The sequence below is a fragment of the Cryptotermes secundus genome, unplaced genomic scaffold (assembly GCF_002891405.2).
Source record: "Cryptotermes secundus unplaced genomic scaffold, Csec_1.0 scaffold959, whole genome shotgun sequence".
Classification (NCBI taxonomy): Eukaryota; Metazoa; Arthropoda; class Insecta; order Blattodea; family Kalotermitidae; genus Cryptotermes; species Cryptotermes secundus.
Genome location: NW_019722440.1, coordinates 57799 through 84348, shown reverse-complemented (window position 1 = coordinate 84348; position 26550 = coordinate 57799). Strand labels below are relative to the sequence as shown.

At 40.7% G+C, this 26550-nt stretch overlaps 1 protein-coding gene across 2 annotated transcripts in view; it reads left to right on the top strand.

Moving 5' to 3' along the window:
* LOC111861511 (putative ATP-dependent RNA helicase DHX57) overlaps nt 1–26278 on the top strand; it is a 40623-nt gene extending 14345 nt beyond the window's left edge. For both annotated transcript variants that reach the window (XM_023846158.2, XM_033750353.1), the window contains 11 exons: nt 2617–2747; nt 4204–4346; nt 4659–4772; nt 6153–6403; nt 7779–7914; nt 11375–11561; nt 12299–12502; nt 13015–13191; nt 22588–22821; nt 23303–23478; nt 25456–26278. In XM_023846158.2, the coding sequence (XP_023701926.1) occupies nt 2617–2747; nt 4204–4346; nt 4659–4772; nt 6153–6403; nt 7779–7914; nt 11375–11561; nt 12299–12502; nt 13015–13191; nt 22588–22821; nt 23303–23446 (1721 nt within the window). In that variant the 3' untranslated portion in view covers nt 23447–23478; nt 25456–26278. The remainder of the gene's footprint in view (nt 1–2616; nt 2748–4203; nt 4347–4658; nt 4773–6152; nt 6404–7778; nt 7915–11374; nt 11562–12298; nt 12503–13014; nt 13192–22587; nt 22822–23302; nt 23479–25455) is intronic.
* Nucleotides 26279–26550: the final 272 nt, after the last annotated feature.

Sequence of the window (26550 nt, the reverse complement as noted above, 5' to 3'; positions counted from 1 at the left end):
CCTGGGACACCTGTATATGCAAGGTTCCTGAATAAGTGCTACGTCTACTTTTCCTTCAACAGGTTGTCGACACAAAATTGCCATAGCAGCCTTGCTGTGGCGTAGATTAATTTGAATGAATCGTATGTTGTGTGTAAATGTCATGTGTGTATGTATGTGTTATGTGTTCATTCTATAATGCTGGGAAAGGTGTCCTCCTCCATCCCTTTTTCTACAGCCCCTTTTCCATTATTGGACCTTGTTTCCTCCAAAAAAGGTCCCCAATCTGGTAAGGTCAGGTTGGCGAAGGGAGGGATTGTGTCCTTCTCATCAGATACTCTGTTCCAGTCAACTGAGAGAGTGGGTACACCATCCCCTTCCCCCTTAGAGGCCGAGTTGGAATATACTATATCTGACACAGGTTCTGCCCGGTGCTGAACTTCAGGATCATTCAGCACCTTAACAGACCTCTGTGAGAGTCCTGTGAATATTTTGTAACCTATCCTCTGTATAATAGTATAAGATTCCCATTCTATGCATAAGATAAGCCTCTTATCTTTCAACTCCTATTGCTTATCTAGTACCCTCCAGTTCTCCATATGAAGTCCTGGATTGAGGTCTGCAGTCCATTTCAGCAGCTCTTCCTGGTTCTGGGCAACTTTGTCTCTAGTCTGGAGAGCCACTTTAACAGGCTTGGGCAGGTTCCTGGCATCAGTAGGCTTCAGCCTGGCTCCTGATTCCAGCCTGTGGTTGTTATGGCTTTGGTAAACCATTGACCAGACTCTTAGTCGGCGCATACATAAATAAGTGCACCTCCCACTAGTCTGTAGGATTTTAGGTGTGGTAGTTCTCCCTTTGGAGTCCTACGTAACACCTCCCCCAGTGCTTCCAGAATGGAATTCTGGTCATCTTCGGTAAGCATATCCTCAGGATAAGTTTCCTTGAAGATAGCTACCTTTATATTGGTCAGAGCCTCCTTGTAAGTCCCTGGTCCCTTAGAGTCCCTGGGCCTTTTCGGAGTTCTGGCCGTTTCTGTAGGGGTATTGCCCTCCAACTTTGACCTCTTAAAGGTACCGGTGGGGTTTCTCCCTGCTTGGATGAGCCTGCATTTCCTGGTTGCTGACTGCCCCCAGTTCTTGCTTTGCTTGCCCCAGCTCTTGCCTTTCTTAACTTTTTCTAGCGCTTCCAGACAGGGCTTTCTTCGCTAGACGGGGTCCACCTACTTCAGGGACTAGGTGTCCCAGTCCTCTTGCTGCAGGTGTGCTAGAGGTACTAGCCCCCTGCAATGGTATGTCAGTACTAATGACTGCCAAGAGAGGAGTTTTTGGTTTTAAGTCAGATAGGTTTTGAACCACTGATTCGTCCCTGCCTTTGGCTGAAAGTTCAACAGCAGGTTTGCTGGTTGTATCTGGGTCCCTTAGAGGTTCACCAGAGCTTCCAGCCCCCTGCTGAAGCATTTCTCGTAGGGATCCCCTTGGAGGGGCGTCACTCTTCAGTTTAAGGTCCTTATGACCGGTTTTTGATTTAGTTCCTTTATTCATTTTGGTCCCACGAGTCATTGGGATTTAAAAGGTCGCCACCCGCAGTGCCCCATACTGGTGGAAGGCATGAATACAACAGGTTGCTGCCTGGTGCCCCGAGGGGATCATTCAAGACACTGGCTAATTACCACCCCAGTGCCATGCAGCCCTCAACATGATGCATCACACCTTGGCTTAGGTGGTCTGGTCCTGTAGTGAATGTAACCCTCACAAGCCTCCAGGACCAAGAGTGCCTGTTCGGGGGGAGAGGGGTATCCCAGATGATAAATGGGAGTGAGACACCAGTTAGTCATGAGGTTGTGACTAGGGCAACCTACACAAGGGTGTCCCAATGCATCCATGGTCCATGATGCGTTCCCACCAAAGACACAGCTGTGGTTCTGCCAACCTCATTCAGGATGGCATCATTACCACCTGTAACATGTGACATAAGAAAGTCACAGTTACCCCAGGATCAAACCTGGGCCGCCCAGGAATATGTTGCTTAGAACTGCAACTGTGAAGAGCACAATCACTTTATACAGAGCAAAGTGCTTGGGCTGTAATGCGTAGCATAGGCATCATTCAGAGATCTACTTTTCGAAAGTTTGCCACAGCTCTTGTCTGTCCTGTGTTGTGGATTCATATCACCTCAAAAATGTATAAAGCTCACTGTGATAAAACTGATCTTGTTTCATCATGTTACTGTAAAATGGTGGATAAAAATGGAGAGTTATATCTTCTGAGCTATAACACCATGTAGCCTGTTGAAAGTCAGCTGACATCTCATAGGATCACATCACCTCTCTCTTCTGTGTTGAAGGGTAAGCCAAGCATGAACAAAAGGAGGAAAGTGGTAGTTGGTGTAGAATTGATGTTCACATGGTATCCATCTTGTATACTTGATTCACTGAAACCTCCACTTCAGAGATGGACACCGCTAGAATTGCAAGAGTGTCGTCATGTTTGCTAAGCTGTATCTTGGCTTCACCTGGTGTTACTGCTACCAGCTGCTGCTGTAATGCATTCATCACATTCACATGAAGTTCCTTCAGTAGATTTACTATTGCAGTTAGTGCATTGTTGACCTGTACTATCATTTATTTCTTCTCAACAGATTATAGCAAGCTCACATGCGAGACTTTGTACTTGATGGATCCCAGCAAGCTTGACTATGAACTTATAGAGGAAGTAATCACATGGATAGTAACTGGTGAGCACGGTTTTCCTACAACAGGATCTGTACTGGTAAGATGATTACTCTGAGAGTCACTTTGTATTCAGTTTTTCTTAGAAGTGTGTCTGTGCCCTAGTTTTATTACCCACAGCTGTTATAGACGGTCACTGACCCCAGATTGCAATTGGTTGTTCTCAGATTTTTAAGAGCATCGTAAATGCTAAGCAAGAATGTGACAGTAAAGTGAAATGTATAATTGTTTTTATGATAATGGCCATGACCAAGAATAATAAATTTGTTCTGTAGATTATGTCATAACTAAAAATTTTATTTGCATCTGCTGATATTTGTATGTGTATGTACATATATAAATGGGTGAATTGTCATGAAGGACAGTTAACATGGAGTATTGTTTGATAAACATAAGCTCAAAAGGCTAAGACTATGCAGATATTGAAAATGACTAAAGATAATCATCTTCTGAGACTGAACACAGTCTTTCCACATTATATTTCCTCCCTTAAATCTCTCTCTGAAATCAGGATGTTAAATGTCACCTGAAGAAGGAAACACTACAGAATGGGTGAAATTAAGGATAGAGTGTATGGACAGGTGTGTGCATAAGTAGTGATAGCTCCTTTGACAGCACCAAGAATGAAAACAGTGACATTATAGGAACCAATTGACAAAAGACATACAGAAGGAAATATATGACACACATTCAAGAGAAGCATTAGCCTTTCTCATCTAGGGCTTTAGTGAGCACTACATGGATGGTGGCCATATTTTAATTCAGGAGTAACAGTTTATTGTCAAGGAATAGGGAAGTTCAGATTTCCTATTTCTGCAGGTCTGGCAGCCATATTTAACTTGGGGTAATGGTATTGGTATAGAAAAAATATAGTGCCCAACTGAGAAGAGCTGCCCAGGTGGAAACATCAGAGAATGATGATGAAGTTTTCCTCAGTGTAGCATTAAAAAATCATTGCCCTCATGGCGAATTTTTATGTTAATTTCAATTCAGCAAGAAAATATTTCAGGCAGTTATATTCATTATAATTATTCTAAGTTTGTAATATCCCAGCATAACATTTTTGTTTCTGATGTAGTAAAATTGACATAGTCAATGTGAAGAGGAGGTTTCAGGTTTCCTGTGACCCTAAGAGCTTACCCCTTGTGCAGAAATTAAGGTTACACACAGGTTTTCCTTCACCCCCCCCCCCATATATATTTGTGATATGCTTAAATACAAGGGCTGTGGGACCCTTTCATAACCCTGGGAAATATGTTCCTGGAGCATAAACTGCTGGGAAGGTCACTGAAGCGAAACAATTCATGGATTGGAGTCACATTGTGACTCCTGGTCCTTCAAGCTGGAGGTTGAAGGAGCATCTACTCAGAAGCGTCAGAATTACATTGGCTGATACCAGAAGAGGCTTATAAAATATTCTTGAAAGGCAGGAGGTACAGAGTGATTAAATGTTTGGATAATTGCAAAATATTCAGAACTATGATAAATTCTTCTAGGTATTCCTTCCGGGCATGGCTGAGATTTCAACTCTTCATGACCAGTTGATGGGTCATCCTGTCTTAAGTCCCCGCACTGGGAAATTTGTGTTGATCCCACTGCATTCATCACTTACTACTGAAGAACAGGCTGAAGTTTTCAAGTAAGTAAATTCTGAAGAGTTGTGTTTTGCTTAAATTTAAATATGTCAGACTTTTCTGCAGTCATACTGACTTATTAGGCAGAACTTGCACAGAGAACCTAGAACCTGAATACTTCGGCTGGTGAAACTGAAGTATTACTATAATTTTACATCAATGAAGAGTCGATGCAGTAATCACAGATAATGTTTGAATTGTGTAGGTTGTGTTATGAGTAAATAAATTTGAAACCTAATGGCTTATTGTTGTCTTATGTGTATCACAGCAATCAGAAATTACAGCATTTGAGATACTTTTGTTTCTTTTCCTGATAGGAAATCAGAGCCAGGTGTCCGCAAGATTATTTTGTCAACGAATGTAGCTGAGACTTCACTGACAATTGACGATTGTGTGTTTGTTGTTGACTGCGGCAAGATGAAGGAGAAAAGGTAAAGAAAGCAAAGCCGTTGTATAATTAAGCCTGTATTTAGAATCTGAGGTTTAGCAATTGTTTCATTCTGCCTTCTTTATTCTATGAGGACGGCAATAAGCAGTTTGGCTGAAATAGTAACACTTCTAACTTTTATTCAGGAAGAAAGCAGTCTTCTGGGATTTGGCACTGTGTATATGTGGTGTTAACCGACATTTCGGAGGAATGTATCGTCTTCATCTTCAGGGTGATGGAGGCGATATGTTCCTCCGAAACGTCAGTTATCACCACATATACATGGTGCCAAATCCCAGAAGACTGCTTTCTTCATAGTCACCGCTGTGAAAACCTCAAATCTTACTTTATTCAGGAAGCTTACATTTTAAAAGTTGTCCAGGATAATGACTATGTTGAGTGAGGTTTCTTGTGGATTTCATGATTTCCTCTATATTCCAGAACAGTACCTTGAAAAGTAGGCCATGAACTTTCTTTCATATCCTTTCCAATTAATTATTCTCTACCATCCACTCATTTGATGCTCACAGTCACCATTACTGAATGTCTTGGAGTATTGCCTCTTTTTTGTGGTGTTAACAAATGAGAATCTATGGGGATGCTGTGACACAAACAGATGTTCTTGTTAATCAATTCACAAAATGTTTCTGCCCAGATAGGCCATCATTAGGCGATTCTTGAGGAACAGACAAGTGGTGACAATACAAATAAATTTTGTACTAGCATTGCAGTCATGTATATATTCCATCAACATTTGCACGTAATTCTCCGAAACCACCTGATGAAGGCCTGTCTGGGCCAAAATATATTGTGACTTGATTAATAGAAACGTTTCTTTGTGTGACAGTACCCCCTCCACTTTTATTAGTTGATGAATATATCATTAAATTTACTATAATGATAATCATCATCATAAATGTTTGGCTCCATCTGTGAGCTGATTTTTTTGCTTTTCACATTGCACAGTCACAGTGTGTATGAGTTGTCCGTTGAAAATTCAGCATCTGTGTTTGTACGGAGAAGTTGCTGGAAGTGAGGGAACAGAATTAGATTCATAACTTTGTAATATGCCATAAAATGAAATTTCTTACAGTAAAATTATTTAGCCTGTTTAGCACACGAGATGGAAAGTTATGTCTAGAAATACAGTGCAACAGTGTACAAGGCAGCAAAGCAATATCTGAGAACTGTCATGTGACAGAGAAACTGATGATGTTAGAATTTTTTCTGTGTATTTGTTGTTTTGATACCCTTCTCAAATAGTGAAGACAGGAATAAAAATTTATAATTTTTCTCTTCTCGGAAACAAGAGTGAGAACATTTATCCTCAGTGTTAATCTTCATCGCATTTTTCCCCTGAAAGTGGCTATTCTCTGTTTGCAAGATTTGACTCCAGCAGGAATGTGGAAAGTCTGCAGATGGTGTGGGTGTCTCGAGCAAATGCACTGCAAAGGAAAGGGCGTGCTGGGCGTGTGATGCCAGGTGTCTGCATTCATCTGTTCACCAGACATCGTTATGACTATGAATTCCTTGGGCAGCCTGTCCCAGAACTACAGCGTGTGCCTCTGGAACAGATAGTACTTCGTATTAAGACCTTGCCTTATTTTGCAGACAAGGATCCCCATGAAGTTTTTGGTAAGCACGTTAGTTCATTAGTTTCTCTGAATTTTTTTAAAAAAGGAACGTAGCTTAGCTTTTACTCGTATATATTTGGGGAAAACTGGTTCTGGGGCCCAGCCAACTTCCTATCCAGCGGGCACCAGAGGCTTTTTTTTTTATGGTAAGGTGGCCAGGTCATGAAGTTGACTACTACCCTCCATCTAGTGCCAAGAATTGAGAATGTGTGGAGCTGTACCTCCACAACCCTATATCTTAATAGTCTGTTGCTTAATTAAGGACAAGGGAAATTGTACCCTTACTTTATCGCAACATTTGTAGGGAAAAACTGAAGAAAAACATAATAAGCTTCAAGTGGCCAACAGCGCTGCAAATGGTATGCACCCCAAATACAAGCCAGGAACGTTATTCCTCTACCAACCTGCCTGGTGAAGGGAAGAAAAGTACAGGAATTCATGAAAAGAGGGGGGGGGGAGGAAAGAACTTGAACCTGTAAATATTTGTACTTCCACTGCTAGTTCCCTAAATGTACACTGTCCAGTCCATTTCCCACCATGGTAACTGAGTAAATATATGGCCAATGAAAAAAATGTTTAAATTCCCTGCTACAATTTTTAAAGTGCTGGAGAGCTGTAAGAAAATACTTTTTTCACAAACAATAAAAAGGGAGTCAGTATAGTGACAAGCTATGGGTTGGACACTCCAGGTTTGATTCCTGGCAATACAAGATTTTTCTCTTCTCCACAGTGTACAGAAAAACTGGGGCTCATCCAGCCTCCTATCCAATGTGGGCTAAAGCATCAGGGGCGTGAAGCTGACCACTCACCTCTGTCTAGTGCTGTATGGAATAAAACTTTGATTAATATAAGAGGTGTAAACTTTCGTTTGATGGTTGACACAAGCTTGGCTGCAGGCAAGTTACCTCTGCAGTGATAACCTCAAATACAACATACATATGGAATAAAACTTTGATTAATATAAGAGGTGTAAACTTTCGTTTGATGGTTGACACAAGCTTGGCTGCAGGCAAGTTACCACTGCAGTGATAACCTCAAATACAACATACCTATCTTCAGGGAGTTCCCAGTCAAATCCCATTGTGTTTTTTTCCTAGTCTCTTCAGCCGAGTTCTGGAATAGTATTTTAAAATATTCTTCAACTCTTTCCTTTCTCATCATTCATAATCGTCCTGTCTTTGACACAGTCTGCACTGCTGACAGACTGAGAACAAAATTAAACCATTATAATATTATATTTCAGCATCCTGTTACACTCACACAATATATATGGAAAAATNCTTTCCCATCATTCATAATCATCCTGTCTTTGACACAGTCTGCACTGCTGACAGACTGAGAATAAAATTAAACCATTATATTTTGATTGGCTACAGCTGGCACATTGGAACCACCTGCAGATAAGAATGTGGATTGTGCACTGCTTTGCCTGAAAGATGTTGGTGCTCTGGATGCAGACAATGAGTTGACACCACTGGGGCGACATTTGGCAACACTGCCAGTTGATGTCAGGTGATGTGGTTTGTAATGAAAATGTTTCTTCCAGGTGAAAAATCAAACTCAGTAAATTTTACATATTAGGTTAACAGCCTTAATTTCACATAATCTTTCATCTGGAGAGAGAAGCATTCTGGTGACTTAATCACTGTGCTTCTAGTCAATGTTATGTGTGGCTAACAGTGATATTAAGCAATGGTCATGAACACTGCCACTGTTAGGATACTGGCTTACAGCTCTGAGCCAGCAAACTGGAAAGGTTGAATGAATAAAAGTAGTAGAACTTAGGTGGAAAAGGGAGGATACTTCAGTTCTTCACAGCAAAAACACTGAATCCGTCATCATGTTTATTTACTAATTCATTTAGCTGTCTATTAGTATCACAGTTTCTATAATTTACTATGTAACAGTGCTATATCGGCCTGTAAGGTCTTGTTTTTTTAATTACAGTCAACTCTCGATTATCTGGGGGCGGATTAACTGGTTTGCGGCTTAACCGGGGCTACTGAGGCTTTTTTGAGGCTTATATGATGTTTAATATTCATTCACTTTTGTTTCACATGGTGAGTTGTAATACTATTTTCGCACTAGAGTGAACTGAGCTCTGCATTCTTTGGTCCTGTTATGCTAACACAATGTTCTAGGGTAGGGTTGAAAGAATGCAAGGATTTGTGGAAGTTTCAAGGACAGAGACACCGCCCCAGTTGGTCTCTTTGTATCGATCTTCAAGTGCATTAGCAAAATGTCAGGGTGTAAAAGGAAGTGTGTTGTGTTAAGTATTCAACAGAAACTTGAAATTATCAATCAGTTGGGAAAAAGAGGTGTAGTTAAACAATTAGCAATGCAATACGGTAGTAAGAAAATATCACATGGTGCTGCTCTTAATCATTTGGAATCCTTACTAGACTATCTTGAGAGTGAAGAGAACAGTTTATTAAGTGACAAGCTAATATTACGTAGGCTTCGTATGGATATCCGTAAAAAGGAAAATGGCGCGAAAAAGCAAACGACAATATTAATTTTTTTTAAGTGTTAAGTGTGAATATTCGTAAAAAGTGTTGGATGTTGTTGAACACTGTGATTGAAATAACTAATTCACACTTCAGTATAATGTAAAAAAAGTATTAAATAGGCCATGAGATGACATAAAAATGAGGTTGAGTAAATTTAAATACAGGTAGGCCTATAGTATTATGAAGGTACAGTATTACAGTACTACTTTTAATAACATTTGTCTTAACCGGGTTTTCGATTAATTGTGATTTCCATCCCCATCATTATCCCAGATAATCGAGAGTTGACTGTATATAAAATGTGGTATTTCCATTTAAGTAGTGGAGAAGACACTAATAGTGTAGATTCCAATTTTTTAAACTCACGTAAGAATTTCACACATATCCAGCCTGCAATAGTAAAAAGAATACAAAGTATTTAAAATATCAATGTGAATAGCACTAATTTGTTTACAGTAAAATATACTCACACATTGAGGCTATTCACAGTTTTATACATATAAATTTGAATTAATAATAGAGCAATGTTTGCCTCTTATGCTGTAATTCTTGGTAAGTATTAACCCTGCATTTGGAAAGAGGGATTGTAATGAGTCATGTCTGGCTACTGGCTACATACTGCAGCTTCTGGGCCTAGGCACAGAAATGTAACAGCCATGTCAATCACCACTTTGTGGCAGTTACCAGTTCTGGCAGTTCATATCCTCTCCAGTGCCTAGCAGTGTACCATTAGCTGCAACTACCGAGGAACAGGCAGTGAAATGTAAACAGAAACTTCAGCAATTACTGTGACCTGTTGCAGTGATTTAAGTCACTCCATTGAATTGAATTGAATTTATTTACATTCTATAAATCCTAAGCAGGTTAGTACCTTTGGATACAGAACATGTCAAAAGGTTACATACATAAGTACAGGCAATTTTAGCTTAAAAATTAATATAACTTAATTTTACATCATTCTCTATTTACATTGAAGTATTCATCTAAAGAGTAGAAGGAATGAGCATGTAGATAATTCTTTAACTCTGATTTAAACTTTTTAGTATCATTGCCCAAGTTTTTAATACTTTGTGGCAGATTGTTGAACACTTTTATGCCAGTAAAGTAGACTCCTTTTTGATATACTGATAAAGTTGATGAGGGTAGGTGGAAGTTATATTTTTGTCTAGTATTCATGTTATAGACATCAGAATTTAATTTGAATTTATCTTTGTTGTAAACAACAAATAGGAGAAGCGATAATATGTATTGCGATTGAAGAGGTAGAATTTTTAATTTCTTAAATAATTCTCTACATGAATCTCTACTTCTACATCCTGTAATGATTCTAATTATATTCTTTTGTATTTTAAAAATTATTACACTATGTGAAGAGTTCCCCCAAAATATTAATCCATAGTTCATAATAGAATGAAAGTAGGCATGGTAAACCATCTTCAATGTTTCCTGTGACATAAAAGGCTTAATTGATCTCATCGCATAGCAAGCTGCATTTAATTTAGGTATAATTTGTTCAATATGTATTTTCCAAGACAGTGTACTGTCTACATGTATTCCAAGGAATTTTGTATCAAGTACTTTACAGATTAATTTGTTGGCATAATTGATGTCCAAATCAATTTGGTGGTTGTTTTTAGTTGTGAATGATATGTAATGGGTTTTATCAAAATTTAATGAGAGTAAATTGGCTTCGAACCATCTGTTTAAGGCTTCAAATACAATATTTATGTCATTTTTAAGGTTGTAAAATTTAGAGTTCTTAAATATTATACTAGTGTCATCTGCATATAGAATTGGTTTAGATTTATTGTTGATGGTTGTAGATAGATCATTTATGTAGAGAAGAAAAAGTAAGGAACTTAAAATTGATCCTTGTGGAACACCGTGCTTTATAATTCCCCAGTTTGAAAATGCATTATGACTGGAGTTTTTATTATTATTGGTGATCTGTAGCCAGTGCATATCCAGTTGCTACCTGGTGTGGTTACTGGACAGTGAAAGTTAAGTAAAAGTTTCAGTCAATGCTGTTTTAGACACTGAGTAACAAATAGTGATGTAAATTGATATATTACTCATTTCTAAATTTGATCTTGTATATGGAAAACAAATGTTCGTGCTGGATGTAGTGGGTGCTGCGGTAAAACAAATGTGAATGATCCTCAGGCGTTATCAATTAAATTAAAGATTCACTGAACTGAGAATGGCTGAAACTTGTATCATATCTACATGCTGCATGTAGACATATATTTATATAAGAGTTGAGCTGAAGATTTGCATTTGAAAAAGGAAGGGTCTTTTTAAATTTGTGCACTAAGCCCATCTCTTACAGGTTTCCACACACTCTATAGTATCATATTCATGCATGGAATGGTACCAGCCCTTCTGCAAAGTGGCATTCATTTCATTCGTATGAGGAGACAGTCCTGATGTCATGAGCACCTGCTGTATTGTCTGTGTTGCAGAATAGGCAAGTTGATGCTGTATGGAGCCATCTTTTGCTGTGTTGATTCTGCACTAACTATTGCTGCGTGCCTCAGTTACAAATCACCCTTTGTAACGCCATTTACGAAAAAGGAGCAAGCAAATATATGTAAGCGGGAGTTTACAGTTGGTAACAGTGATTACTTGACTGTTCTCAAAGCTTACAAGGTAAATACTCTTTAGTAGCTGTGTGTGGTACAGTTGGTTTTCTGAGTGAAATGTATTGGAACCCCATTTGATGTTCCTCCATTTAAGGTTTCCTCTCTTTTAACATTAGTTTCAGTGATCCAGAATCAATAATCATGGTGTTAAGTTTCCTCCGTTTGCAATTTTCCTCAGTTTAATATTCAAATCCAGTAATTCCCAGCTAACCAACTAACTCCATGGAGCTGAGTCCTTTGTGAGAAGCCGCCGGTTATTCAGCTTCTCAGGAATGTCTGAATATTTCATGCAGTCCAGTGGTTCATTACCATGTTCATAAAAGCCCACCACTGTTCCCTATCCTGAACCAGGCAAATCGTATCCATACCACCCCATCCTATATCTCCGAGATACATTTTAATATTGTCCTCCCACCTATGTGAATGTTCTCCTTTTGGCTTTCCGACCAAAACCCTGTATGCATTCCTTTTCACTCCTGTGTATGCTACACACCATACCCATCTCATCCTCCTTCACGTGATCATTGTAACTGTATCTGAAGAGTACAAATTTTGAAGCTCCTCATTATACAGTTTTGTGTCCCTTCTCTTATTTCACCCCTCTTCAGTCAAACTATTCGGCACCACATTCTGTTCTCAAACACACTCAGTCCATACCTTCAATATAATGTTGCTGTCACTTATTTGTGTTTTATTTTTATGATTTTGTACAGAATAATTTAAGTTTTTTTCTCTCCCCCTCAGAGGTGGCTGAAGATCTGCTCACAGAGTCATGAAGCTGGGCAGGTATTTGCCAAAGAGAATTTCCTCTCATGGGAGACGCTAGTCACACTTGCTGATATAAAGCAAGAATTTGTAGAGCTTCTAGCAAGTATTGGATTTATTTCTGTTGAGCTAGGCCCTAGAGAAAGTGGAAATGACAATATTCTAGGCATCACCGGCCCTGAGGTTAGTAAAAATTGACTGTATTTTAGAAGAACTGTTGCAGCTTCAACCATGTTCAGTTTTCATACTTTTCTTGTTCTTGTGAAGTGCACAAAATGAACAAATGATCTGGTTATCTAGTCATATCTTTCCTTCTGAAACTGCTCAAAGTGCCATGGTGAAATTTGGTATCGGTATCTGCACTAAATGCTGTAGAGCAAATTTCCTCATATTTTATGTCAGCCCAGTATAATTGATTTTACATGAAGTTCACATCAGAATGTCAGTTCTCTCAAAATATGGTTCATTGTGCAAACAGCTGCATGTAATCTCACACTTCTTTGAGCTCTATAACGTTTATTTCAAACAATTATGTAATTATATACTTAATAACAAAAGTAATTTGTGTATATAATAAGTGCAATAGGTGAATATAAAAGACACAAAATCACAGGAAACTTATTTATATTTAAATATGATTTTTATTTGAAGTTATAACCAGAAAATCTGCAATTTATTTTGGTTCTAATTCACAGCTTAATGCAAATGGTAACAACACCAAACTTTTGACTGCAATCTTATCTGCTGCTCTCTACCCAAATGTTGTGAAAGTTCTGACTCCTGAGAATTCATTTAAGCATACTGGGATAGGCGTTCTTCCTGAAGAGTTTCGACCTGTTGATTTACAGTTCATGACCAGGGATGGTGACCACGTGAGTAATGCACCATGTGTGATGCATGATTCACACACACAACAGGCACTTCTCAACATGCTCTTTCTAAGTGAAAGTATTTGTCCTCTGATGTCTAACACAATCTGACCATTCTTTACATTTTTAGTTTGCTTATTGGTTTAGGATGTTATTGTTTCTTGCTGAATTCAGAATCTGCAACTCTCTAAGATGACATTTCTAGCCCATTAGTGTCACTTTAGGCTCAATGTGTACTTCGCACCATTTAGAAATGTGTAAGTTTCTTTCACATTCATTTTAAGGCCCATGTTAGAATAGAATAGAATAGAATAGAATAGAATAGAATAGAATAGAATATATGAGGGGTAGGCCTTCTCGGCCCTTACACCGCGATCGTAGGTCTATTGTGCTCCCCCTTTTTTTAATTATTCCCTCAGCAACCGACGCTTTGGATGAAGCGGAGGATCTTGGACGTAGGGGCGTCAAAATAGTCACTTGGTTCCATGAAGTACTGGCCCAAGTGACATATCTTAAATAAGCTAATGCCTTACATTCACACAGGACGTGTGTGGCTGTTTCATCTTCTATCTGACACCTCTCACAGGTGGGACTATCACTCAGTCCCAGTTTGAACAGGTATCCTTTGAGGTGACAGTGTCCTGTAAATAGTCCTACCACCCATCGTAGCTGGTTCCTGTTGAGCTTCAACAGTTCCTTCGCTCTTTTAGCAGAAGGTCCTCGTATGAGTCCCTTTGCATGCCTGAGTCCAGTTAAGGATTCCCAGTATTCCTTGTGTGTCATGTTAGTCCAGTCCCTGATTGCCTGTTTGGCAACTCCTAGAGAGATGCCACAGGCTGGTTCAGGTCCTATGAACGGGTGTTCAGCTCCAATTTTAGCTAAATGTCTGCTGCTTCATTTCCAGCATTTCCCTCATGCCCCGACACCCATATCAGTTGTACCCTGTTATGTTTGGCCAGTTCCATGAGGGTTTGGTGGCAATCCCAGACCAATTTTGAATCAATCTGGTGTTTGTCAAGCGCTTTAAGTGCAGCTTGGCTGTCAGATAGAATGTAGATGTTCCTATTTCTATAGTTCCTATCTAAATTCTCCATAATACATGCTTTAATGGCATATACTTCTGCCTGGAATACTGTCGTGTACCGCCCAAGGCGGAAACTAAGTTTCCGCCTCATGCCATGGCAGTATACCTAAGCAAGCCAACCTTTGCAATTTGCCAAGTTCTGTCTTGCTAGTCTTGAATTTAACTCTGGGCCACCATACTGTGACACCATTAGTAATTATGGGTCTCACAACCGCAGTGTATACCCAATGTACAACGTGTGGCTGTAGTCCCCAAGTTTTACCAAACATGCTTCTGCATGTCCAAAAAGCCTTATAGGCTTTGTTAACAACTTTGTCCAGCTGCTTTTTCCATGTCAGTCCCTTGTCTAATACTAGTCCAAGGTACTTGACATCGCTGGAGAGCTTGATTGTCTTATTGAAGAGAGTCGGTTCCTTAAGACCCTTTATATTTCTCTTCTTAGTAAACGGTATGATTACAGTCTTGTTGGGATTAATGGAGAGACCTGTTCTTTCACACCATCGTTGGACCATGTACAGAGCTGATTGAAGATGCTCTGATACGGTTGAAAGGAATTTTCCATTTATGAGGATTGCTATGTCATCAGCATATCCTACTGTATAATACCCATCATCAAGTCCCCACAGGAGATCGTCGACGACCAGACTCCACAGCAGAGGCAAGAGTATGCCCCCCTGCGGACATCCCCTAGCCACCGACGTCCCCAGGGTCTCTCCTGATAATGTAGCAGCTATGGTTCAGGTTTCCAGCATAGCATTGATCCATCTGCATATTGCAGGCTCTATGCCATGCCTTCCAGCAGCCTGTTTGGTTACATCAAATGAGGTCCCATCAAAGGTTCCCTCTATATCAAGGAATGCTCCTAAGGCAATATCCTTGTGTTCAATTGCACTTTCTATGCGTGTTACCACATTGTGTAGTGCACTTTCGGAAGATTTACCTGTTTGGTAGGCATGTTGGTTTCGGTGTAGAGGATAAATCCTCAATGCCCTGTCCCTAACATGCCTATCTACTAGTTTCTCCATCGTTTTCAAAAGGAAAGACGACAGGCTGATAGGACGATAAGCCTTAGCCTCGGTATAATTAAGTTTCCCGGGCTTTGGAATAAACGTCACCTTTACTTGCCTCCAGGCTGTGGGGATGAAACCATATGCCAAGCAGGCTCTATATATGCGGCATAGGTGTGGAACTAAAAGTTCTGCCCCATGCTGCCAAAGTGCCGGTACAATTCCATCTGTTCCTGCTGATTTAAATTGTTTAAAAGTGTTCAGTGCCCATCCTATCTTTGATTGGTTAATTATGACTTTGACCAGGTTCCAGTCTGCCCTGTTCATCTTGCTTTGACAAGTGTCCAGGTTCTGCTGACCCTGCCCATCGTCCAAACTGTCAATCAATTTTGAATCAGGAAAGTGGACCCTGAATAATTCATTCAGCGTTTCCCTTCCTGTTTGAGTATACTGTCCGTTAGGCAGCTTAATTGTGCTGACCTTGTTGGTTGCCTGTTTTGCCATGATCCTCATGAGTCTGGCACCGCCTGGTACATCATTGATCTCCTGGCAGTGTCTTCTCCATGAGGATCACTTGGCTTCCCTTATTTCTTTATTGTAACAGGTAAGGGCTTCCTTATAGGTGTCCCATTGCCCTGTTCTTTTAGCTGTATTAAACAGCCTTCTTGTTTTGGTTCTAAGCCCACTCAGCTGTTTATGCCACCAAGGCACTCTCCTTGGTCCATGATTGGTCCTAGCCGGACAATTCTGATTAAAGGACGAGATAATAGCCCGTTGCAACTGGTCAACAGACTGATCAACATCCTTTATTGTGCGTATATTACGCGAAATGGCCTCTAGATTTACCTTTAGCTCGTCTTTATAAGACTCACAATTGGTTCTCTTAGGAGTCCTGTAAGTAGTTTGATCTACTGTGATGTTACTTATTTTAAAGCATATATATCTGTGACCTGATAGAGACGGCTCATCAGATATATGCCTGTTACTTACCAGGTTCTCTATATTATTTGTCCTTAGTGTCAAATCAATAACCTTCCTATTGCAAACCACAAAGGTAGGTTCGTTACCATGGTTTAGAATATTCAGGTTCAAACTCACCAGAAATTCCATAAGGCCCTCTCCCCTTGGGTTAGTGCTGGTGCTCCCCCACAAGATGTGGTGCGCGTTGGCATCACACCCAATGATGAGTTGCTTTTTCCTGCTAAAGCAGTAGTCTGTGATGTCCCTCATTTCCTTAGTTGGTGGTGGTCCATCCGAGTCATATGGAAGGTAGACTGAAGCAACTATCAGCTCCCTGCTGCCTTCTCGATATGGATATGTTATCCTTACCGCCGCTGTATCCCTTGAACAGAGCTCCAGCAAAGGCAAGGCATTAACATGATTCCTGATATAAACACAAGATCTCGCATTATTACTGGGTACAACAGAGTAAACTGTTCCCTCTGTATTATTTAAACCCCTTATTCGACCCTTGTATAACCAAGGTTCCTGAATAAGTGCTATGTCAGCCTTACCCTCAGCTAGATGTTGACAGAGAGCTGCCGTGGCAGCTTTGCTGTGGTGTAGGTTGATTTGGAGAAATCTCGTGATCTCTTCCAATTTTTTGATTTTGCCTCTGGTAGGTTTTGAATCATTGGTTCATCCCTGCCTTTGGCTAAGACTGCAACAGTAGGTTCGCCGGTTGCTTCTGAGCCCCTTAATGGTTCACCAGAGCTTCCAGCCTCCTGCTGAAGCATTTCTTGTAGGGATCCCCTTAAAGGGGGGTCCCTCTTAAGTTTAAGGTCCTTACGACCGGTTTTCTTGTTAGGTCCCTTTTTTATTTTGGTCCCACGAGAAATGGGGATTTAAAAGGTCACCATCCGCAGAGCCCCATATGGGTGGAAGGCATAAATACAACGGGGTGCTGCCTGGTGCCCCGAGGGATCGTTCATGACACTGGCCAATAACCTCCCCAGTGCCATGCAGCCCTTGGCATGATGCCTCACACCTTGGCTTAGGAGGTTGGTCCTTTACAAGTATAACCCTCACAAGCCTCCAGGACCAAGAGTGCATGTTCAGGTGAGTGCGATACTAATTGTCATGAGTTTGCGACCAGGGCATCCTACACGAGATTATCGCCCCTGGAGGTTGCTTCAGAGTTCCCCCATTCCCACCCCTCCACATGGGTTGGTCAAAACCATTTTAGAGTGTTGAGCCCTAAGGCTTGCGGCACTTTATCGGTACTCTAGGGAGACAACTCAAATAGCCGTAGCTACCCCCATAGGAGTGCTCTCCCGCATTCGTCCCGGGTACATCATAATGAAACCCAAGAGTCATTATGCCGCCGTGTGGGAGGCTCTGGTCAAATGAGCATTGCCCATTATGGAAACTCTGCCGCAACCCTGGAGGTTCATGCTAATGCAGACCCTCCAGGACTGTCGTTGCCCAGCAGGACCACGAGGAGGTGTTCCAAAGCTGTGTCTCAACGCATCCCTGGTCTGTGATACGTCCCCACCAAAGACACAGCCACCCTGACAAGGCCCATGTTACTTAACCATCTTCCCGTTCCATTTGAAATACTAACACGCTGTACTATCAATCCAGTTTTTCCCAGAGACTGACTTAAATGAGATTGTAGTTTGTTTTAGCACATTTACTTGCATAATTTATGGTCCTTATTTATGTGCAAGAAATTTTCTGAGAAATAAATTAAATGCCTTGTTGTTACCCCTGCTTTTAATCACAACAATTCTTTTAATATGAAATAACTTTCCATCAGTGGCATCCATATTCATTTTTCTGCTGGTACATGCACTTTAGATGTAGTCAGTATAAGGGAGTGCTGACCACACCATAGCTCAAGCGGTTAGTCGTTGGCTCCCCACCGTGGTGGCCTGGGTTTGATCCCAGGTCTGGTCAAGTGGGATTTGTGCTGGACAAAGCAGTGCTGGGGCGGGTTTTCTCTGAGTACTTTGATTTCCCCTGCCCATCTTCATTCCACCAAATTCTCCATCATCATAATCACCTGGGGCAGGCTACAGTAGGCCAATCAGTGGTTGCCGTGCTGAGTGAACCCAGTTGGACTCCACCCCCCACTAAGCGAATTAAAAAAAAAAAATTAATAAGGGCGTGCTAATTACAGTCTAAGTAAACAGTGGGTTCTTAAGTCACGTTCAGAATCTTGTACTTGGTTGGCAACTGCAGCTCAAACCACTGACTCCTTGACTCACTATGATTTACACCTTACATGGGAGTAGTAGTTTTTTTTTTTTTTTTTTACTTTTACATGTGAATATGGAAAAGAGGTTTTAATATGCCATTTTATATATGGGTGTATCTATGGATGTGCATCTTACTAGCGCCTGAATGGTTAGATTTTATTCAAGCGGTTATTCATCGTAGTTCTGTGTCCAGCTTGACAAATTGACCCCAAAACACAACCTGTCAGTTTTTTCAAAAACAGCTCCAACATGTGTGATGAAATAATTAGCAGTTGTGTCTAAAACAGCTTTATTGGTCTGATGAGATTTCACTGTTGAGCACCCAGCTGTGCTCCACTGAGCGACAGTCACTGTTATTTCCAAGGTAACACAGTCAAAGTCAGTTGTATGAGAAAGTATGTGCGGTTTCTTTGTGCCAAATTATATTGATGTAACGGATTGTTGAAGTGATCGTTTCTTTTAAATTAATTAATTAACTAACTCCATGGAGGTGAGCTTTTCTTGACAATCAACGAGTTGTGCAGCTACTCTGGAATTTTCCAACATTTTATGGAATCTGAAGGTTCATTACTGTGTTCACAAGAGCCCTCTGCTGGTCCCTATCCTGAGCCAGATCAGTCCAGTCCATATTACCCCTTTCAGTCTCTCTAAAATCTATTTTAATATTATCCACCCACAAAAGTAATTAATTACATGAAGGAACACAATTTGCAGCCACATTACATTTCACAGCACCAATGCATCGACTGAGAAAGTATGTACGAGGAGTGTTCCATATATAATGCCTCATATTTTTTTTATGAAAACTACAGTAGATAAAGAAAGCATAATAACGCAGCTAAATAGGGCAAGATTTCAGCTACTTACAGTTAATTTTCCACATAATCACCACCATTCGTTTTGCCCTTTTGCCAGTGATGAACAAGAGCCTGTATGAAGAAAGCAGTCTTCACCGCCGTGAAAGCCTCAAATCTTACAAGAGCCTGTATGCTGCGCCTGTAAAAGTTTGCACCAGTAGAGGCTAGCCACTTTCTTCCAGCTGCAATGACAGCATCATTGTCTGTAAAATGTTGCCCACGTAGTCCATCTTTCATAGGCCCAAAGAGATGGAAGTCTGAAGGTGCTAAATCGGGGCTATAAGGTGGATGTGGTAGGACAGTCCAGCCAAACTTTGCAATGTGCGCAGTGGTCGCCAAACTGGTATGGGGTCTAGCGTTATCATGTTGCAAGTGAAAGGTTGTCTGCTTCTCTGGCCTGACTCGGGAAATGCAGGCTTTCAGCTTAGTCGGCGTCGTCTTGTAGTGTTCAAAATTCACAGTGTCTCCAAGCTCCAGGAAATCCAACACAATCACACCCTGCCTATCCCAAAAGACCATGCACATCACTTTCCCTGCTGATGGCTGTGTCTTAAACTACTTTTTCTTGAGGAATCCTGATGTTGCCACTCCATGGACTGTCTTTTGGATTCCAGCTCGCAGTGGTGACACCACATCTCATCTCCAGTGAAGATGCTGTCCAGAAACTTGTCACCTTCAGCCTCAAACTAGTGCAACAGGTCCTGACAAACTTCAATTTGATGAATTTTGTGGCCCTGTGTAAGCATCTGTGGGACCCACCTGGAACAAACTTTGTAATAAGCCAGCTTCTCCAACATCGTTTCCAATGTATTACAGCCGATATTAAGCCGTGCACACAGTTCCCTGGTCGTTATCTGCCGATCTGTACCATTGAGGCGCTGTTCATTGTGAGGAGTGGCAGCTGAGCAGGGACGCCCAGGACATGGCTTGTCATGCACTTCACTTTCACCACTGTTGAAACGCACTACCGACCGCCTCACTGTGGTGACATCTGCTGTATCGTCTCTCTACACCTTTAGCAAGTGTTGATGGATGTCCAATGGGTGCAATTTGTTTGGCAGCGAGAAATTCAATAACACATATCTGTATCGTATGCACTTCTATGTCAGACACCATTTTGGTAGACTGCTCTGCTGTCACTATCTGTCGCACGACAACCAAACTAACAGTACATTGGCGGGAAGGTTCAACTTTTACTACAACACCATCAACATCCAGCTCAGACGTTACATATTAAAACAAAATTTTGGAGGCATATATGGAACAAAATTTGCCACTCTTCATTGCTTGTAAGGTGCCCCTGCTCAGATCTTCTGTCCTTCTCTAACTGTGGTCAGCACTCACTGTCTTTGTCTGTTGCTCCTGCTCACATGGCCCCAGCCAACCAAACTTAGGATACAGGGTCTTCAGTTGAGCATGCCAGGGTGATAGAGTTTGCTGCAAATACATACTCTGGTATTCTTGACTTTACCCTTTTACCCCCAGGAGGATTCCTGGTTCTCATTTCTGTTAGAGGCGGAGTTGATCCCAGGGTCATAGTGCGGTTGGAAGGATTAGGTAAATTGAGAAATCCAGTGACCTCACTGGGAATCAAACCCACTCTGAAAAGCAGTATTTGCATATGTTATACAGGGAGATCAAAAAGTCGCGCACATCACACTAAGCAGTTATGTTTTGCTGGTTTAATGCACAAACTACAAGATATACAGCACTTTCTACATATTAATATTTATAACCTTGCATCATAGAAATGCAAAATCAAATCGTGTCTCTACAACATATGCTCAAAATGACTTCCCTGTTCAGGAGAGTGCGCGCGAGCACTTTTTACCATGTTTGAGGCCACTTTGCGGAGCCTGTAAACTGATGCTGTTAATCACCATCGTAATGTTCCTCTTCAGGTCATCCAGTGTATGGGGATTGTTTTTATAGACAATTCCTTTGAGGTACCCCAAAAGGAAAATATCTGCAGGTGACAAATTGGGCAAACACGTGGGCCACAATCATTTCAAAAAGAGACAGTCACCTAAAACTCACGCAAGAACTGCATGGTGTCATTAGATGTGTGACATGTGGCACCGTTTTGCTGCAACCAACACTCACCTTCTTCAACTTCAAGAAGCGCAATAAACTGTGTAATGATGTCTTGGTACCCTGGACTGTTCACTGTTGTTTCAAAGAAAATTGGGCACACTATTTGATGATGTGATACAGCACACCACACTCCAATTTTCATCTAACACATGTGGATTATCAGATGACCGAATCCTATTGTTTTGACTGTTCATGTAGCCACTAAGGTACAATCACACTTCGTCAGTGAAGAAAACCCGATCAAAGTCTTCAATTCCATGGTTGCCACAATGAAAACTCGTTCTTGGGAAAACGACATGTCTGTCACACAATAAACAAAGCTATACTGCAGATGTCATATGAATGATACACGACAGATGGCGTTTCTACTCGTTAGCACTCCTACAGTACCATCTAGCAGTAGGAGATATAATTATATTAACTGCAGTACAATTTATAACAACTTCTAGTTTGATGTGCACAACTTTTCGATCTCCCTGTATATCACAATTTTCAAACATGAATTTTTGGTCACACAGTGCATGAATTATGGAAGTAAATATGGATTCTGTTAAAAGAGGCAGATATGTCTTAATTCTACTACATTTTACTGTGTTGCAAACAATTTTTGGACACACCCACTCACTCATGACTCACTCATGGAGCTGAGCACTTATTGAGAAGCTGCCAATTGTGCAGCTACTCAAGAACTCCCCAGCATTTAATGGAACCTGAATGTTCATTACCATGCTCACAATAGCCCTCCTCTGGTCCCTATCCTGAGCCAGGTCAATCAAATCCATACCATCATATCTCTCTAAGATATATTTTAATATTGTCCACCCACATAAGTCTTGGTCTTCCCAGTGGTCTCCTTCCTTCCGGCCTTCTCACCAATATCCTACATGCATTCCTCCTCTCCCCCATTCGTGCTACACGCCCTGCCCATCTCATCGTCCTTGACTTGATCATTCTAATTATACTTAGAGAAGAGTACACGTAATGCAGTTTTTGGACACATTGCTTTTGGAAACATACTAGAATAGTACGTTATGATATTTTCTAATTCACAAAGAACCTACTTTATTTCTTGCAGTGCTTGATAGCTCTGTAGCTGATACAGCATGGTAAAATAATAGAATAACTGTATGACTTTTATTATACGTCATTGTCTGCAGGTATATTTGCATCCGTCATCCGTGAATCACTGTGTGGCCCACTACACAAGCCCATATCTAGTTTATCTGGAGAAGGTGAAAACAAGTCGTGTCTTCATACATGGCTGCTCACTGGTTCCTGCATTGACACTGTTACTTTTCTCTGGATGTGGCCTTAAAATACAGCAGTATGGAGAGACATCTGTCATTGCTCTTGAAGATGGATGGATCAAATTTGCAGTTGATTCTCAAGAGGTAGGATACAGTTCAGTGTCATTTGCAGTGCTTAGGTCACATTGAAAGTGTGCTACATAAGTACGCATTAGAACTCCATAACTTTTAGAGTTTGTTATTTGTATTTTGCTATATAAGATTAATATTGTTACTGTATACTATTGCTTCACTTATTTCTCTTTGACTTATAATAATGACAGTTTTATTTTTATTTGAAATGCATTGCTGTTGTTGTGTCTCATCTATATCTGTAGGTGGAGCTAGAATTTAAAAAGTTAGCTTGTCCGTTTATATAAACGCTTATCTTTGTGTCAGTTTGATTTGTATCATTCCTTGTTTATTTTTTCTTCTTGCATTGCTTTCTTTTGTCTCCAGTTCTCTCTCTATTTCTTTTTTTATCTCTTTCTATCAGTCTGTCGGTCGTTCTGTTCTTACTATTTCTAATAGAATATCATGTTAACTGAAGTTATCTTACATTGACGTATCACTCATATTCCTGTAGGTAGCTGAGCTGTTACAGATGATCAGAAGTGAGTTTATGGCTCTGTTGAAAGAGAAGATTGAAGATCCAAGCCTAAACCTCCTTACACATGAGAAGGGCAGTTTGATAATAACCACCATAAAACAGCTGGTCACTGAGGAGTAATCCTTGTTATGTGTTCACACATGTCGCTACTGGTATGTTCATTTATTTCTGTAGTTTTAGAGCATAAGCATTAAGGAGACAGTGATGCATTATGTGATTGTGATTTGATTTGATGAGGTAGAAATCTGGATTATCATCAATATTTGGCTAAATGTTGAAGCTAGAATAATCATCTGGACTGGAATATTAGTACAAAATTTTGTTAGTCACTGCTCATCTGATGGTATCAGTATTTGATAGTACATATCAGATTTTTAAACCCTTCTGTTACTTTTTGTGGTATAAAATTTCCATTTATGAGTAAATTAGTAAAACAAACTCCATGGTTTTAGCCCGTAAGCAAACTATACCGACCGAGCGACTGCCGCTTGTCGGCGAAGTTAGTGCCAACTTTAGCAGATAGAGGGTGTCATGTGATCAGCGCAACAAATCTCCACAGCCATTAATTTCGGTTTTCTATACTGGAGCTGTTATTTTCTTGAAATAGCTCCTCAACTATCCTCACAAGGCTGAGTGGACACTGTTCCTTACAGTAAATATTTTCAAATTCAAGTTGTATATTATAATGCCGTAAATTCTCAGTTATATTCCAGGATTTGAGCATTGACCTGGATTCAGTTTGTAGCTCGGAAGTTATAAAAATTGTTAATAGTAGTGTTAACTACTATTTGAATATTACTGTACCTTAAACCATTGTGTCGGAAGATGGAGTAATTTCCCCCCTCCCCTCCCAATCTCTCCAGGTGATTGCCAAGTTAGTTCCTATAAACAGTCTGTAATACCACTTTCCACATCCTTTCACCAATCTGAATATGGTATGAAGACCATCAGCCAGGATAGCTGACTTTGGGGGTTGGTTGGTACCATTTCATGGTGTAGCAGTCGCTTTGTGAGGGTGGGCTGCTGGGGTAAAAGCGGCCGCTGCTACTCGCTGGTGAGGGGCTAATGTGGACGCAGCTGCTCGCTGTGGTGGTTAAGGTAGACGCAGCTGCTCGTGAATCGCCTTTTAGCGATTCCGAGGGGTAGTCGATGACATAGCCTTGGCTTTCTGTAATCAAACAATCCTGTCGTTCTGTAATATGATGTACTGGGCGCCACTCAGTAGGGGACACGTGACTATCCCAGGACAGTTAAATGGGCCTTGGCTTCAATGAGGCGGTCAAACAAAACCCACGACAAACTCCACAACACGTACACTTTATTTAAATTTGATTATTTACATCGTTAGTAACACGCATAATGGCTATATACAGTTCCTTTGTTCCTCTTTCGAGGAGAGACACTTACACGCGTCTTTGACAGTTTAGGAGCTAGGCGTTGTCTGTCTTTGAACAAAGAATTGTGCTATCACACTACTGTCGCTAGGCATGACATCATCCAGTAACTGGCGTTTTTGATTGGCTAATATAGTGCGTGATAATTTACGCAATTCCCTCAAATTCATATTTTAAGTTATGTTGAAATACAAAAATCATATAAAAATATATGTGTACATAAATTAGGTAAAGTATGTTACTAAAATGGAGTTATTGGTTACAGTGGATCTTTAGGGCTCATGCACACCAGGCACACCTCATTTGTCATTTTGTGTGTAACGTAGTGCTTTCACGAGAATTTTGACAATGCCATGGTAGTGTTTTTGAAACTGAACAAACTCAGCATGTACCAGAATACTGCCTTTGGTGTCAACACATTACAAGTAAAGCATTTCACATGGCGCTTTCCTTAGCACTGTGCTACATGTGAAGCACATGTGATGTCCACATAACCTTAGAGTGTCATAGGTCATCATCATCTTGAAGGTAAACATCTCACACTCCATCTTCATTAACCTGGTGTACAAACCCCCCCCCCCCATCTCCTTTTTTAACTTTATCACCATATTAGCGTATTTGAGAGGTCCCTCTCTTGTTATGCCAGATTATAACTTATGCTGCTGAGAAGACACTAAAGAATACGCAGGGTCAAGTTCATGCTTCTGATATGTAAACTCCTTTCTTTCATTGCAGAGTTAAGGAAGATGGTGTCCATTGCTTCTTTGACAGTGTGTGAAGTGGGTTAGACACTGCAAGACTGTATTTATTGTATGAGTATTAAGAATGTATGAAGAACATAAGCAAGAAAATCCATAATATTCATCCTCTCAGAAATTGAATTTGGATTCTGTGTCGCATAAGAAACAAATGACTGATGCTGAATTTCTGAGCTGATTGTAATGTCTAGGCATGGTCAAAAAGTCAAAGATTTTTTGTGATTTAGTTTTTTTAGTTCACCATCTCAGTGTTTCTAGGAGGCAGAGATGGTATTGCCTTTGAAAGGAAGAAGTGATTTTAGGAGACAGCATGTACATATTGTTAATAGTAGTCTGCTTACATTGTAAATAGAGAATATTTTTGTCATTTTATTTGTTTGTGCACATATAAAGAATTGAACTTCTCTTCACTGAGTTCTATTTAATGTTTTTGAACAAACTGAATATAAAGGTTTTCTTCAGAGATATGAAGGAGACCAAACTCTGCATTTGGAGGCAGACCCACTGATTTGATGTGCCGGGACAGCACTCTGCTGATACAGTTGAATATAATCCCAACATAGGGAAGGAAGGCAATTGAGCCCGGTTTATCTTCTGGCCGGCTGATGTTGGGCCGACAGTTGAGAACTCTATGGATCTGTCGGTTGTTTTATCCATTCTTCCTGAATATATCCCCCAGGAGCACCAACTCCGTATGTAGGCTGGCTTGATCACACAGTGCTCTAGCCCTGTGCACCAATGTGTAAAGTGCAGTTTGCTTGTTGGAAGGGTGGTGGTGGGGCGCAGCGTTAAGGTAGAGGTTTGTATGGATGGATTTGCAGTACACTATGGGCCAGAGAACCATCTGGTCTCCTGTAATTATCTATATCCAGGAAGGGGAGGTGGCCCTCAGTTTCAGTCTCCATTGTGAACTAAATGCACTGGTGGATACTGTTTAGGTGGTTAAGGAAGTTCTTAAGCTTGTCGGGCCCGTGTGGCCAGATGATGAAGGTGTCTTCCACGTAGCAGAACCAGCAGCGGGGCTTGTGTGGGGCAAAGTCAAGTGCCCTCTCCTCGAAGCCCTCCATATATA